The sequence below is a fragment of the Octodon degus genome, unplaced genomic scaffold, assembly GCF_000260255.1.
Source record: "Octodon degus isolate 3935 unplaced genomic scaffold, OctDeg1.0 scaffold00045, whole genome shotgun sequence".
NCBI classification, from domain to species: domain Eukaryota; kingdom Metazoa; phylum Chordata; class Mammalia; order Rodentia; family Octodontidae; genus Octodon; species Octodon degus.
The window spans coordinates 14,113,395-14,130,151 of record NW_004524621.1 but is presented as its reverse complement, the minus strand read 5'-3'; the positions used below and the strand labels follow the sequence as shown (position 1 = coordinate 14,130,151).

Genomic DNA, 16,757 nt, shown 5'->3' with positions numbered 1-16,757 from the left:
TATATATAATTAGAAAATCACAATTTTACAATCAAGGTAAAAAGAGCAGGCAAAAACCATCAGCAGATGTTAAATTTAGACAGAAGCTTATAAAGAACAGGATACTATACGATTTAGAAGTATTTGCCCACACACTGGTGACAAAGGGAAAAAGTAACTGGATTGTGAAGAAACTGTACAAGCCAAATCAGTTCTCAAATTTTGTCAGTAAGGTGCAAATGAACCTATATACCATACTTGACATTTACGACACTGAAGTATTCAAGCCCCAAATCCACAATCTAAATGTAATTGTGAATGAAATCAAAATGAGTAAAGCCTACAAAAATGTGAATGTCATGGAAAAAATAAAAGGTTTAAGAACAGTTCCCCATTAACAGAGACTTTAAAAATCACAAAGTTCTTTCATGGGCTATATCTTATGGGGTGAAGGAAAGAACTAGTACAAAAGATCTTAGGAGGAACACCTGTAATAACCTGAATTACAAATACAAAAATCATGCTTAAATACTTGTCATCTTGGTCTTCTAAATGTGTACCATTTCTAATGCCATATCAATTATTACTATACTCTCTTCAAAATGAGTTTTAAAAAGATAAAAAGAAAAACAGGGACAAAGAACAAAAATTTAAGGTTTCTGGAAACAAGCGGTAATATGCAATCATATGTCCAATCTTACACAATCTTGAGCAACAGATTTGATAAAAATATAGCAACCATTGTTAATCAGCTATTCTTGTTCTGAAAATCTGTGTATGTACTGTTGTATGTTACCCTGTTTGTCATTATTCTGATTTTTTTTTTTTTGGAGGCCCGAAATTCCTTTAGGGCATTTCTGGTTTGCCAGGACTCTCTGGGTTTGAACCACAGAAGCTTGAGCTTGAGGGCTTCCTTTCCGCAGGCACTTAAACAACTGAGCTATTGGGCACGCCCTCCAATTCTGATTTTTGTTCTTGCTTTTATCTTTTACTTTTCAAAATGAAAAATTAAAAAAAAATACAAATTACAGATTAGCCTATCATTAGATTTTCTTGCTGATAATATATACATATATCCCTATAAATGTGACAATGTTAAAAATTTTTTTGTAAATGTATTTCAGAACAAATTAAAGCCATAAAATGAAAGTACCTTTAGAGGCCTACAAGCTTGCTTATAATATCAGAGAATCTAGGCAGCAAGAAGAAAAATCACAAAAGCAAATATATAGTAACTATAAAAAGCCTCTTTCTTTATAAAAGGAGGCAGTCACTAGACTTTATCCCATATAAGGCTATGCCTTGTGAAGATGTTATAGTGCTACTATTCTTTGTTTCATACTAAGCAAGCTTGTGATTATGATTTAGCTTCCCATGAAGGTATTCCTAAAGATGCATGGAACTGGTATGCATGACCTCATAACATCTGAATCACAGGAAATTAATAAGTTAACATTTAATTGTATTTATATAGGCTTAAAGTTAGAAATAAATCTATTCTGTAAATCTCGCTAGTCCATATTGTGAATAGTTTCTACTTCTCATTTCTTGCCCCTGTTGTTAGGGAGATTTAGTGCTGGAAACAGCCCATACCATATCAAACTGGGTTTTAGCAACCAAAATGCTTTCTGATACATTTTCCAAGTTCTAAGATGTGCTTCTATAATTGCTCTTGATAAATGAATTCCCAGTAAGGGCAGGCTGTCAAGCTTGCCTAAGGTAAGGCCCCTGCACCTTTGCACATAATGCCCATTACTTACTAAAAATTGAATGGGCTAGTGAAATCCTTGGGCTAGCTAAACCAAAAAGCTAAGAATCAAATAATTTATACTAAGATGTAACACAGTAACAAGTATTCATGTTGTAGACCTGGGGATCATTTATGAGCACAAATGAAAGGCTTTGGCTGAAAAATTGAAAGCAAATCACAAAAGTTACACACACACACACACACACACACACACACAAATTGAATACATGGACACTGAATTCAAATCGACAAGTTAAAAGAACTGGCTCATAAATAGAGCCAGTTAAAAAAACTCTGGTACCTATTCATTCACCCAATTTTAAATATGTCACAAAGGGTATGACAATATAGATAGTTTGCCACAGGACTTTCAGAGTGGTGGAGGAAGTATTTTTAAATTGCTAAATCTGATGAGCTCTCTGGAGCCTAGAAAAGTTCAAAAGTAAATGATTAATGGGAAATATTGGGTGTAGAAAGCACATTTTTAACAATTTAGCCAGGATGGAGTTCAATTCAGAACAAAAATACCACATGTGAAGGCTCTGATATAAGCAGTACCTTTACACATCTGAAGCAGCCTATTGTGGAATGGATATGAAGATGGAAAAAACACATAAGATGGACCAGTCTGATTCAGCAGTGGTTTATAAATCGCCATGTTGGACTTTTTGGTCTTTTTTTTTTTAACAATTTAGCACATTTTTAACAATTTAGCCAGGATGAAGTTCAATTCAAAACAAAAATACCACATGTGAAGGCTCTGATATAAGCAGTATCTTTACACATCTGAAGCAGCCTATTGTAGAATGGATATGAAGGTGGAAAAAACACGTAAGATGGACCAGTCTGATTCAGCAGTGGTTTATAATTCACCATGTTGGACTTTTTGGTCTGTTTTTAATATCCAATAATAATGGCAAGTTTCTGAAGGATTTAAAATAAAATTGTTTTTTCAAGAGCATTTGAATGTTGCCTCAAAAGATGAGAAAGCTAGGCACTGTGGTGCAACTCCTCTATCCCCAGTACTCAGGAGGCTGAGACAAGAGGACTGATGTTTGAGGCCTGCCTGGATTACATAAGCAAGTTGAAGATCAGTCTGCGATCCTTACCACAACTGTCTAAAAAAAAAAAAGAGAACAAAGTAGAAAAAGATGTAGTGCAACAGTATATGAACACAAATCCCTTAAGGCAGTACAGGTGGGAGAAAGCAACTCTGACTGGATGGTATACACACCCCAACTCAACAGAAAAGATTTTATGATTGGTTGAGGTGACTGAAGGACAGGGGACTAAGGAATCAGACTTTGGCATTTGGGGCCTAAACACCTAAATGAAAGCAACTTTGTAATTCAGTCCTGCCACAACTCATGTTTGAGCTTACTAAAAATGACTAATAGCAGTTTTATATTCTTGTCAGCTTTATAAGGGCCGGAGAGATGGTTCAGTGGAATAAGCACTTCCCTGGCAAGCGCAAGGGCCTGAGTCCAATCCCGGTTCCGCAAAAAAAAAAAAAAAAAAAAAAAAAAAAAAAAAAAAAAAGATAAAATTATAAACATGGCCTACAGATGTTGTTCCCACAATCATTTGGCTAATCCTGTCTTCTAAAAATATGCTACTGCTCTTTCTACCTTTGGATCACTGCACATATTTGTTAACACTAATTACTATTTTAGTATCAACTTGTTTTCTGGATTCCAGCTGAGCCATTACTTCAACCTGAGAATAGGTCTGTCATTATATATTCTTATGCAGAAATTATACCGTCTTCATAATCTAGTAGTGGTTCCCATTATAAATTACTCTTAATAAATCATACTTTCTCTTCAGAGAAGCTGGTGAAGTTTATTTACCTAAATATTATGTCTTACTTCAACACATTATAAGTCAGATGAGGGCAGGGAATAGATCTGCTTTGCTTTAACTCTAAAAACCTAACACAGACCTGCCACACAGCAGGCATGCCAATTAAAAATGAATGAATATAGCAACCAAGGAACCTGAAGGCTGACTTCACAGTTAATTCAGTTTTCTGCTATTCACTGGCAATTCTTTATCAGGCTCGGTGTAATTTTATCTTCTCTAAAACAAGATAAAAGTAAACACATCCACTTTGTGTGAAAGAACTACCAATATAAAGTCTGGCAAGAGCTTTTTGTTTTGAGTAAGCTAAATGCTCCAAAATCATATTTTGCTTAAGACAGCAAGTGAGAGATTCCTCAAAATCAGATTCAGGCACTGAAGCTGTGAAATATGTGTGAACACTGATCACCTATTTTCAAGATTTTGGCTGTAATATTGGAAAATAGTTTTCTAAAAGCAATTATTGCATAGGAAATTTTCTAAATCTTTTTTTAAGGTATTACTATTTTATTTCTGTTGTTGAATACACATTTGTCTTACTGGCAGTCCAGATAAACAAGTACATAAAGGAAATAAACTAAATTTTTCTTTTGGCTAAAGTCAAGATAAACTGTGCAGATGAAAATGCCTCAATTTAGCCTGAAGAAATGGTTTTGAATCATACAAATGTTTTAGAAGAGAAGTACTGTTCAAAGGGATTCTTCTAGCTTGTAACACATTTCCAGAATAACTCAAAAAAAAAAAATTCAAAAATATTGACTACCATAAAAATGTCAATACATATGGCTTTATGAATTAACTTCTAAAATTTATATATTTTATTTAAAAAAGATCCCAAGTTTTAAATAAACTGCAATATCATTTTCTTCACTTTCAAAAGTGCATATTTCTGAGGGCAGGACATACATATGCTTTGAACAAATAATGATTTTTACAAATTAGAACAAAAAAATCACTTACAATATCTTAAAGGGGAAGTTTTCAATAAGTCATCTTTAAATATACTGTAGTAAGTGACAGTTTATTTTTTCTTTCTTATACCATTTGAATTCCTATGAGAAACTTTGGTAGTTTTTAGACATATCACAGTCTCTACCAAGAGTCACTGGCAATACCGATGTCCGTGGAGATGGCAAGTGGTTTGATGGCTCAGTTTGAATAGAAACATTACTCGGTTGGTTCTCCAAATCAGAGGCCAAGGTGCACTCTTCTCTTACATCAAGAGTTTGTTCAACTGAAGCTGCTTGGAGTGGAATATTATCCACAGTTTTGCTGCTATTATTCAAGTTGTTAGTAAGTGTTGTTGTATCACACTCCTTGTCTAAGACACCACATTCATCTTCAATTGTAACTACATCTTTAATTTCAGGCCGTTCTAAAGGAGGCGACAATTCACTTTGTACAAAGTCTTGAGGACCACTACTGTCACATTCTGTATCTGCCTTTACTTCAGAATCCTTATCACTGTCACTATCAATGGTAATAACAACCGGGGAACGTGTATTGTCTCCATGGTGCTTCTTATGCTTCTTCTTGTGTTTTTTCTTTTTCTTTTTATGATGCTTAGTTGTATCAGTAGCTTTTCCTTCATAAACTATTTCCACACTTAGGCTCCGGGTCCTCTTTTTTCTTCTCTTGTGTTTTGTCTCTCTGTCTGATGAACGGCCGTCTGAAAAGCTGTCACTCTCATTTTTGTAGCTTCCATCGAATTTTGATGAAGACTTTTGGAAATGACTATCCTTTATTTTAGAAGCAAATTCACGAGATGGTTGAGCCACTTCGTTGGTACCTTCCAAATGCCGAGTTTTATATTTTCGTTTCCCCCCAGGCTTTTCATTTCTCTCTCGATCAGGTCCTGTAGATGCTGTCCTTGACCTATTACTTGACAGGCTTCTTGATCTGTGCCTTTCATAGTAATAATATTTCCTTTCACTATGATTGTTTTTTTTCCTAGCATTTATTCTTTCAGAAAAGGACTGTACTCTAAATTCAGGACTTGAAGATTGTCTAGAATAATGGGCTCTGGACAGAGTCCTCCTCCTGTAAGATGACTCATAGCCATCTCTATCTTTGTTTCTACTATAATAGGTATACTCCCACTTATATCTGCTTCCATAATTATTCCTTAGGTAATAACGATCTCTATTTCTGCTCTGTGATCTTCTTTTGCTATGATCACTGCTCCGAGACCTTGATCTGCTTGTGCTTTCACTACTTAGAGAAAGAGTCTGGCTTCTTCGTGACCAACTACTGTCTCTAGTTCTTGATCTCTTTTTGTCTCTTCTCCCTCTAGGTCTACTGCTCTCCCTACTTCTGGATCGTTTGCTCTTCATTTTTCTCTTTCCATGATACTTTCGATGATTCCTCAGATCATGCCCACTTTTACTCTGGGAACGTGAATCTGAACTTCTAGATCTCCCCCTCTTTCTGTGTCTATGGTTATACGGAGAATATACTCTGTCTCCTCTTATAGACGAGCTCAGATCTCTAGTAGCTGAAAAATGCTTTACTTCTTTCTTTGATTTGATTCTTGTACCAGAATCACAGTGACTTTTATTCACTTGCTCATCTCTTCCAAGGACAGAGTGTGGAGATGAACATCTACTAACATCACTATCACCAGAACTATAAGACTGCTCTTGTATCTTCACTGTCTCCATTTTTTCGTAAGAGCCTAACTCCTCAGAGTCTGATGAGAGTTCAACAAGTTCTGGGGTTCTCTCAGCTAATGGTTTAACAAACCCAACAATGACACAATTATCTGAAGAATCACTGTCATTATGTAGGTCCTCATTGGCTTGTCCTCCTTGTATTTGAGATGCGGTACCTCCTGTGACAAGTTCTTCATCAGAACTGTCAGAAGTATTTAAAAGGGAAGACATGGCAACATGAACCTGCTCTGAGCTTGAGTAAGATGGTCCTGGAGTTTCATCATCCCATGGTGCCTGACTAACAGTGGCTACATTAATATCCAGCTCCTGGGTCTCAGTCTCATCTGGAGATATTGTTATTACTGAAGAATCAGAATGGCTGCCATCTTCATGTGGAGCAGGGCAATCATAATTAGCATGCTGGTCAAAAGCTGCCATGTTAAAAGGAGATCGAGCAAAACTGATAAATTCATGTATAAAATGCTCAGTTCGATTAAGTAAAAATGGTCTTAAATCAGACACAAATGCTTGACTCTCCAAGTCATATCGAGTAACATTACTCATGATGATATGCTGGACAATATTGACTAAAGACCCATGAGCTCCAAAAAGGACTGTAAGTTCACGTTTTAACCAAGGGACTAATCTGTGAAGACAAGCTGGATTTCTACGGAAAAATTCAGCTGAAATATCCCTGTAGCGGCCACCATCTTCAATATTTCTAACTCGAGCGCCAGCACGATAGAGAGTTCGTCTAAAATTAATAATATCTTGTTCTTGAATTTTCCGCAAAGATCTCTCATCCGCGGTATGCTGCCGCCTTAGTGCAATCTGTCTCATAAGTTGAGACATTTCAACTTCATTAGGTCTTGAAATATGTAACCCTTCAAATACTACTCCACTATCTGGAGGAGTAGTTGTTCTTCTACTCAAAGGACCACTAGGTGAACGTATAGAAGCACTTCGTTCCCTTGTCATAGTTGTACGGTAACGAAATCGTGGACCATCAGGGGTACCAAAAGAATCATTACATGAAGGCCTTAGGACATACTCCTTGAAGTCATCTTCTGCCCTCACAGAATGGAAAATTGAGTCAAAGGGCTGTTTACATAGTGGACATTCAGCTTTGTTTTTTGACCACTCCTGTACACAGCGAAAACAGAACTTATGTAAGCAGCGATCTAAGTAAGACACATTATCAAATCTATCCAAGCATATAGGACACTTAGAATCAGGAGATGCATCAGCTGGTACTGTCTGTTGCAATTTGCTAGTGCCAGCTTTAGGTGAAAAGTTGTCCATTTTAAATTCCTTAGCAGTTGATGCCATTATCTGCAAAAGGGAAAGAAATATATCAGTAACCTGATAAGAGGAATGAGTAAAAAAATCTGAACAAATTGCAAATTAAGACCTTGGAACATACGCTGGTGAAAATATTTGAGTGGTTTATTTTTATTATAATATAAAGAGGCAGTGTATCGTAAAAATACAGTACTTACAGCATAAATGGTAAAGTCAGATTTCCTAGAGTTGAATCTTACTTCACACTATCAATGTTACTGTATGTCTTGAATTTTGTCTGTAGGTTAGTGAAAATAGAATCTGCCTTACAGGTTCGTAAAGATGTCAAAAGGCTTTAAAATGGTGCTCAGTACATACTACAGTGAGGTCTCAAATGTTAATTAACATTCTACTATTTCTTTAAAAATATAATTTAGGGGGCCAGCAAGATAGCTCAGCAGACTAAAGTGCCTGCTCAGGCAAGTGCAGGGACCATGGTTTGATCCTCAGCACCACATGCTGCACCAGCCCAGCCCCCAGGTCAGGATGAGCTGGCTAGAGAGTGGGGGACAGGATGGGTGGGTGGGAGTGGTGTATGCCTGTAATCACAGCACTGGGGAGGCTGAAAACAGGAGGATCAGTATGAGTTCGAGCTGTGTAGTGAGACCCTGTCACAACCAAATACATGAAAATAATAATAATAATAATAATTTAGTTGAGAAGCATTTGGCATATACAAAAATAGACAAAAAAGATAACAAGTATCTATGTATTTGCCACTCAGATTTAACAATTTTTTTTCCTTAAATGTATTTAGTACAAGGTCTAGGATCTATAGGGTCTCACTACACAGATCAGATTTGTAATGAGCTTTCCTGTTTTTCAGTCTCCCAAACTCTAGGATTACAGGCATGTGCCACTATGTCCAGTCTTAGCATGGCCCGGGGTTCGGACCAGCATGGCAGGTACTTTAATCCACTGAGCTATCTGGCTGGACCAACAATTTCTAAAATCAATTACTCCAAATGTTTTTAAATGTCTCTTAGCTTCCATTCCTGTCTCTCTGAGAGAAAAAAGAAAAACCTGTTTCTATGTAGTTATATCTTTTTTACAAATATATCCTCAACACTGTTATTACTGATTAACTTAATATGCTTAAATCAATTCTGTAACTTTCAGTGATTCACACACACACACAACCAACAAGGTCTTTTAGTGAAGATTAAATTATGTAAATGTATTCCAAAAGTACCTGGTTTACAGTGACTGTGGAATAAATATAAGCCACAATTATTATTATTACTATATCATATAATACTCTTACTATACTATATCCAGTTAATTATTGATACAATTCCAAGAAGCACTCCTTAGCTTTTTTATTTAATCTAAAAGTAAAACCAAAAAAGATCTTTTTTTTTTTTTTTTTTGCAGAACTGGGGATTGAACTCAGGCCCTTGTGCTTGCCAGGGAAGTGCTTATTCCACTGAGCCATCTCCCTGGCCCCCAAAAAGGATCTTGATTTTTGGTCTTTTTCCAATTATCTTTGTCCAAAGGACCATTAGGATCTTAAAGATTAGTTTCATTTTTTTTAAATTTATAGGCTTAAATCAGCTCATTAGGTAAAAAAACTCACAAGACGTGAAATCTAATGTGCACTATATTTTAGCACTGTTATTTGTAAGCGCCTTCTTTTGCTGAACTCTATACTCATCATTTTGTATATATTAAATATTAACTTTTTCCTTCATGTTTCCCTGGGCCTACCTCTTCCATCAAACAAAAATCTAACACTGGTCAAATGCCAATTTATTTACATAACATAACATACACTTTTCTAAACACATTAATAAACTCATTGGTGTTAACAAGCAAGAAAAACAAAACCCACAATCAAAACCTATTATTTTTGAGATATAAGTATTTCATTACATTCTTTTCAAATTAAACATATTCATCTAAGGCATCTTGTCTTTTCCAGACCTATTATTTTAAAAGGAATCAATACTGAACAAATGTCTTTGTCAGAGGACCCAAATATTTCTAGTCTTCTATTTTCTGAATTTAAAACAAATACATAATTGCTGATTGCCTTTATATCCTTTTTTATTTTTTTATGCAACACCAAGCACTGAACCCAGGGCTTTATGCATGATAAGCACTGAGCTACATCCCTACTTCTTGTCAATATATTTAAACTTTAAACTTCCCTCTATAATGCTTTATAATCTACTTATTCAATAAAGTAAAAATAATAAAAATAAAACCAGACAAGGTCTGTGTGCGTGTGTGTGTGTGTGTGCGTGTGCACGTGCATGTGTGTCTGTATGTGTGCTGAAGGGAAGGGATGGGGAAAAACAGGGAGCTAACTGCAGGGGTTTATAAGACCTGACCTGAAGACCAAGTTTCCCCAAACTCTAGCACTGTAAACCAAAGAAATACACATTAACTCTACCACGGGTGTCCAATCTTCTAACTTTCCTGAGCTGCACTGAATGAAAAGGAATTGTCTCGGACCACATTTAAAATGTGTAACATAATTAATAAATACAACCCACAAAATTTCCTTTTTGGTATTTGTTATGATAAAACTAAAAAGTAGCCTCTGGGCTGCAGAAGATACACTTGAGAGACTTTAGTCTCCCCAGCTATAAGTGATTATCAGACTTTCAAAAACATGTAAATTTTTTTTTTTCCTTTCTTTTCTGTATTTTAGGGAAGGGTTTACAGGGTGTTCAGGGGCTCACTACTACATGGAACTCATAGTGATTCTCCTGTTTACAGCCTCCTAAGCGCTGGGATTACAGGCATGCACCAGGCACAGCAGGCCAGGGATTGAATCCCCAGTCCCTGTGCCTGCTTGGAGGTGATTTAATCCGCTGAGCTATTTGGCCGGCCCAAGATGTGAATTTCAAAGCTAATTAATTTTAGTGTTTACTAAATATTTCTAGCTCACATAAAAATTGCAGTTCTGAATTTAACACAAAAAATTCATTAGCAAATGGAAAATTCAAGCAATACAAATTATGTTAAGATTTTTCTTTTTTAAACATGAAACTTTAGGCCTGTAATTTCAACTACTCTGGAGGCTGAAGACCATAAATTGAAGGTAAGCCTGGGTAATATACCAACACCCTGTCTCAAAATAAATAAAAAGTAGCCCAGTATCAAATGGGTTTACTCTCTAATACCATACCCCTTCCAAAAAAAAAAAAAAAAAAAAAAAAAGAAAAAAAAAGAAAAAAAAATTTTGATCTTTTCCACCCTAGTTGTTTTATTTTATTTTATTTTATTTTTTGTTATGGCAGAACCAGGGATTGAACTCAGACCCTTGCGCTTGCCAGGGAAGTGCTTATTCCACTGAGCCATCTCCCCAGCCCCCTTTCACCCTAGTTTTAATAGCCTGTTAAGAACATTGACAGCTAGGGCTAAGTGCTAACATCCCGCATAGTAAGTTAAAAAATATTCTCTTTTGTTTCTACACAAGAATTATGTATTTCTATACAGGGATGTATTTCACTAAAAAGAATGGGGTTGATCAAGTAAAGAATTATCTTTTCAGAATTATCATTTAATACTAAAATTGTTAAAATACAAATACAGTAGAATTATTGTATGATCTAGCAATTTCACAAATTTACTCATGAAAAATGAAAACATATGCCCCCCAAAAAACTTGTATGTGAAGTTTATATATTCAGTTATAATAGTTTAAAAGTAGAAACTGCAATCTCCATTAACTTATGATAGATTAATGTGGTTCAGATGTAAAATGGATTGCCCAGCAATTTAAAAAAAAACAAAAAAAAGAACATATGTACATTACAGTGTGGACATACCTTTATATGACACCAAATGGGAAAAAAAAAATCAGTAACAAAGACCACATATTGTACAACACTTACATGAAATATCCAGAATACACAAATTTATTAAGTTTTATTACAATGATGCTGACAATCAGGTTTCTGAAATTATGAAAATCATTACAGATTATGGTAATGGTTCCACAATTTTGTAAATATATCAAAAACCAATGACTTACATTACTTCGAAAAGGTAAGGCTTTTTTAAATTGTTTTTTAAGAGGCAGGGTCTTTTTTCAGAACTGGGGATTGAACTCAGATCCTTGTGTTTGACAGTCAAGCGCTTATCCTACTGAGCCATCTCCCCAGCCCCTGGGTCTTATTATGTATTGCAGGCTGGTCTTGAACCCACTTATGTAGCCCAGGCTGGCCTCAGATTAACAGCAATCCTTCCACCTCAGCCTCACAACTGCTGGGATTACAAGTGTGTGCCACCATGCCCAGCTCAAAGAGGTAAATTTTAAAAACAATGTAATTTATATCTCAACAAAGTTGTTAAAAAGTACAAATTAAGGCACAAAACAGGGCTAAGATCAGAAGACCTGCATAAGTTCTGCATCTATGTTGCAATGACAGACCTGATGGTAAGTACATTTAGTGCTTCAGATACTAAAAGCAGTTGTTTTAAGGTGTTCTCTACCCCAGCACTCCCCATAAAGGAGAAAATTAATCACTTCTTTCTGATCCCACTTCTAAACACAGCCTTCCAAATTCAAAATAAAATTTGTCATCTGTATGATTAACCTAATTAAGCCAAATCTTTCCTTTCTCACATCTGTTGGTTCTAACAAGGGTAAGAACCCTTCAAATAGACAATCAACTGACATATTTATCTGGGAAAAATGGGGATAAGGCACTGGGAGGATAAAATCTCAAGAAGGCCATAGACCTGACATTACAAAAACTGTACAGTAGTATAAATGCAGATTTAATTTTTTATAAAATCACACCTCCTATAAAGTCATCTTCAATGTTATTCCTTATTAGATATAAAATCTAGTTATTTGCTGATTATGTCTAAATGATAATTTTAATGCTGTGCCAATATTAAGAATCACCACAACTTTTTTTTGCTTTGTTTCACTTTGTAATTCAGGCTGAGACTATGTGTACAAGGCTTGTCTCCAGTTTGGGGCACTTCTCCCACCTCAGCTTCCTAAATGCTGGGATTACAGGCATGTGCCACATACTCAGCTTTCCATCACTTCTTAAACTGTGTGACGTGGAGTTATCTTTTTTTTTGCAGAACTGGGTATTGAACTCAGGCCCTTGCGCTTGCCAGGGAAGCGCTTATTCTACTGAGCCATCTCCCCAGCCCCTGGAGTTATCTTTTGAGACTTTAAATGTTCTCAATTCTTAAGTGCATTAAGTAACAATACTCATTTGAACAGGTTGTTGTGTGAAGGGATATATTCTAAGTACGTAAATATTCGTAAATATTCAGCACTGTGCTTGGCACACAGTAAGAAAACAAAACTGTTCCCCTACCTATGTGAAAATAGTTAATTTTTGCAGTTGTCATTAACCACACCTGGTAAGGGCCCAGAGAAGACACTCTGTAATAATAAGATGATCATCACACTTAATATAATTATTGCTAAAAACAGATTCACAAGTGGCTAAAAAAGATCCACTAGTAGATGAACTAGAAAGCCACCCTAAATAAAAAAACATGAGTTATCCTCTGTGTTATCTGAAAGAAATCATTGTACTTCTTTTCAAACTACAATTTAACCATCAATTCCAAAAGATGACACAGAAGTTATAGGATCTACTGCATTATGGGCTGTGTCTTAGACATCCCCCCTACCTCCCCACCCCACCCCCACCCCAGCAAAAGCCTCGTGCACTCATTGGTGGGAGTTCCGGGAAGTGGCTGGCTGTAAGGTGTGTGTGTGTGATGGATTCAACTATGTGATTCTGGATTTAAAGGGTGCAATTAATTAGTTCACTGATTGGTTTAACATCTATTTGGATGTAAATAATGGGTTTGAGTGACATCACCTCAAAGGTCAGTAGCCTGTGTGGCAGAAAGGACAGGAAAAAAAGGCAGGCTTGTGGCTGCTGATGCCTTTCTTGCTCCTTGCTGCCTGCCCAACTACACCATGTACTTTTTCTTCTCTTCCTTGTCCCTCTACTGTGTCCCACCCTGACTTAAGAGTAAGCCAACTCCGGACTGAAACCTCTGCAAACAGTAAATATTTCCTCCTTTAACTTCGGGGATCCAGTGTTTTGCCTTTGAGAGAAAAGTCACACTGACCACATTTACTCAATTTAATTCAGTCCCAGCAATAAAACGAATTGCTGGAATCACTTCCCTCTGAAGACAAATCATTCCAAGTAAGCATGACTAATTATGACTGCATGAAGAGCTTTACATTTCATATACTAGAAACATAAAACCCTCCAAAACAGTAATATATCACTGTTAACTCCTGGATAGCTGTTATTTACCTTAAATCTCGAAAATTATCAGCCAAAACTTCTGTTCAGTTTTCTCTTAAACCACAGGACTCAGCAGCCCATGAGGAAGAAAAATGCACTAACTGGACAGCTGTCTAAGTCCCAGACAGACAGGCCCAGCCAGAATGTGTAACGCTGCACATAACAACTGCGTACTTCAGCTGAGAACTCAGCCAGCCAGGGTCTAAGCACGATGCGCACTACGTATCTACCACGAACGAAAATACGTTCATTCCCATTTTGCGGGCGGGCTCAGGGAGCTGAGGACCTCGCCAAGGTCACACTCGAACCCATAGTGATGCCCATTCACATTCAGCGGCCGTTTTATTTCTCCCAGAGACCAAGCTCCTTCCAGTGCAGCCTGGAAACGGTCCCCTGGACGGCGACGGCCGCGCGCACCACTCCACAGGTGTCGGGGCCGCCCGAGCGCCCACCGACGAGGCCCGGGGGTCTCGGGGCCCCGCTTGCAGCCCCGGCCTCCCGCCCCGCTCCGCTCGGCTCCGCTCCGGAGGGCGCGCCAGCTCGCCCAGGTCCCCCGACCGCCGCGCCATTGTTCCCGACCGGCTCACCTCAGAAGACGACGGCGCAGGCCGAGATAGAGCGCTTGAGGAAAGCTCCCCGCGGCCCAGGAAGCTCGGACGGTGACGGCAGGAGCCGCGAAGGCGGACCCGGCGACTTCTCCGCCTACCCTCGACAGCCGGAGCTGACGGGGGCGCGTCGCCTTCCTCGCGAGACAGCGGAGACCCCGGCGGCGGCTGCGACCCCTGTGACGGAAAACGCACATCACCAGGGGCAGCTGGGGGGCAGGGCAGAAAACAGCACCCCCCTCCGCGCGCCACGGTCCGCGCGCGTCAAAACACGACCCACAGCCTCTCCCCGCATGCGCAGCAGGCCGGCGCCACGCTGGGGGCGGGGCGCAGCTCGGTAGGCCGCGGCCTGGCCCTTCCCCCACCGCTCCGTCGCGGGGGAAAGTTCCCAGTCTGGAAGATTTGGTTTTGGGTTTTTTTCCAGTACTGGAGGCAGAACCCATGGTCTTCCTATTGAGCTATATCCCCAACCCTGTATATATTTTTTGAGACAGGGTTTTGCTAAGATGCCCAAGGTGGGCTCGAATTTAGGATTTTTCTCTTTCAGCCTCCCTGGGTGCTAGGGTCTGCACCACTAGGCCTAGCTGGGTTCTAGTTATTCTAAATCTCTCGGACCACAGGGACACCAATTTAACGTGCGGTCTTCCACTTACCCGTAAAACGCAAAACAAACAAAAACAATAAACCTCACCAAGCTCTTAAGAAATGAACAATTTCCTACACTTTCTATTATACAGCTGGAATGTAACACGGAAATTCAAATAAGATCAAAATCCAGGGCCCAACCATTATCCTACAGTCTTTAGAGAGCTCTATTAGAGTCTGAGAGAAACACCAGAGCCTGAATCCTTAGTCTCGTAACATTTTGTTCTTTCAAAAGACAGTTTTTCAAGCTGGGCGAACACTTCGTAATCCCGGCACTCGGGAAGCTTACGTAGGATCACCACACATCGGAGGCCAGCCAGACACGCACAGCAAGACCCAGTCTCAAAAAAAAAAAAAAAAAGAGAGAAAAAGAAATTTTTAAAAAGGACTGCATTTTTACCTTCCCCCTCCTCGAAATTCTGATTAAAACTGCCAAACTGATAGCCGAGGTGTCTGAACCCAAAGCGGCCCACAACCACATTCTACCACAAATGGCTCAAATAGGAACATCCTCAAACCGCCGAATTTAGTAATCCAGCATGCCAAACTACCCTACTTTGGGCTTAATATTTCAAACATACTGCATCTCTAGTAACAAAGCTCAGCGAGCACTTGTTGACTGGCTAATCCATGATGCCGCGAATGGGCCTAGGCAGTTCTTACAAATATCATTAACTGTGTATCAAGGAGACTACAGTCTCAAAATCTGTTCGCTTCTTGAAGCACTCAATTAACAGTGATTCCAACAATGATTCGTCACCAGTATAAAATAGTGGTAGATTAAACTAACAAGGCCTAGCCTGTGAAAACAGATGCGGAGGAAATGTTAACCCTTCCAGTCTTAGACACCAGTTTAAAATGTCGACTTTTCAAATAAACTGTTAAGAGGCGTACGACAGCACATTATTTTGCATTAGTACTGCACTTCAGGTGGAAATTTAAAAGTTGGAGAGGCATATCTACCTTTTTTTGGCGACAAAAAAGTAAATTTAACCCTATTTGCTCCATCATTTTATCCTGTCCCTAAAAGGCGGGCTAGGGCCTGGATCACATGACCGCGCCTCCAACTCCGGGCGGAAGAGCACAGCTGGGACAATGGGCCGCGTCCCAAAAGCGTGCGGGAGGGCGTTCGTGCCCGACTGAAACATGGCTGCGGCGGCGGGGCAGCCAGCGCCCGAGCGGTTATTCTAGAGCCCGCAGCTTTCGCCCGATCCCGCCGACGTCGCCTCCTTACCATGAAGCCAGTGAGCCGCAGTAGCCTGGACTGGATCTGCTCAGTGGTAGGTCCGGGTCGCGGCGCTCCACAGTGCCGACTCCCTCGGCGCCTAAGCTGAGGGCCTCCTCCTTATCCTCCGCCGCTCAGAAACTCCAAAACCGATTCTAGAATTAAACGGTTTGGTCTCTGAGCCCGACTCCGCCTCTTCCTGGAAGACCAGGTCTTCCGCTTCTTACGTAAAGGCTGCTGGGTCTGCTCTCTGGAGCCCGGGTTAGTCTGTCACCCGAGATTTCCGCCTCAGCAAGGATTTATGGTAATCCAGTGGTAGCAGGGGGCAGATACCACGCACATCATTCTTCTTTCCCCTATTTTCCTAGTTGCTGCTTGCTGTCGTTTTACTCTCCTGGGGATACGTCATCTACGCATCAACAGTAGCTGCACAGCGACAACTAAGGAAGA

General features: G+C 39.1%; 2 protein-coding genes across 2 annotated transcripts in view; both read right to left on the bottom strand.

Annotated features, from left to right (window-relative positions):
* Nucleotides 1–14,493, bottom strand: part of Ddx58 (DExD/H-box helicase 58) — a 79,461-nt gene extending 64,968 nt beyond the window's left edge. The window contains exon 1 of the mRNA XM_004632018.2: nucleotides 14,420–14,493. The gene's annotated coding sequence lies outside the window, so the exon portion shown is untranslated. The remainder of the gene's footprint in view (nucleotides 1–14,419) is intronic.
* Topors (TOP1 binding arginine/serine rich protein) lies at nucleotides 3,627–16,532 on the bottom strand. The gene is made up of 2 exons (XM_004631931.2): nucleotides 16,317–16,532; nucleotides 3,627–7,572 (listed from the first exon to the last, which is right to left on the bottom strand). Exons 1-2 carry the CDS (start codon nucleotides 16,317–16,319, stop codon nucleotides 4,642–4,644), a joined length of 2,934 nt encoding a protein of 977 aa, XP_004631988.1. The 5' UTR covers nucleotides 16,320–16,532; the 3' UTR covers nucleotides 3,627–4,641.
* Between the last annotated feature and the right edge of the window lie 225 nt (nucleotides 16,533–16,757).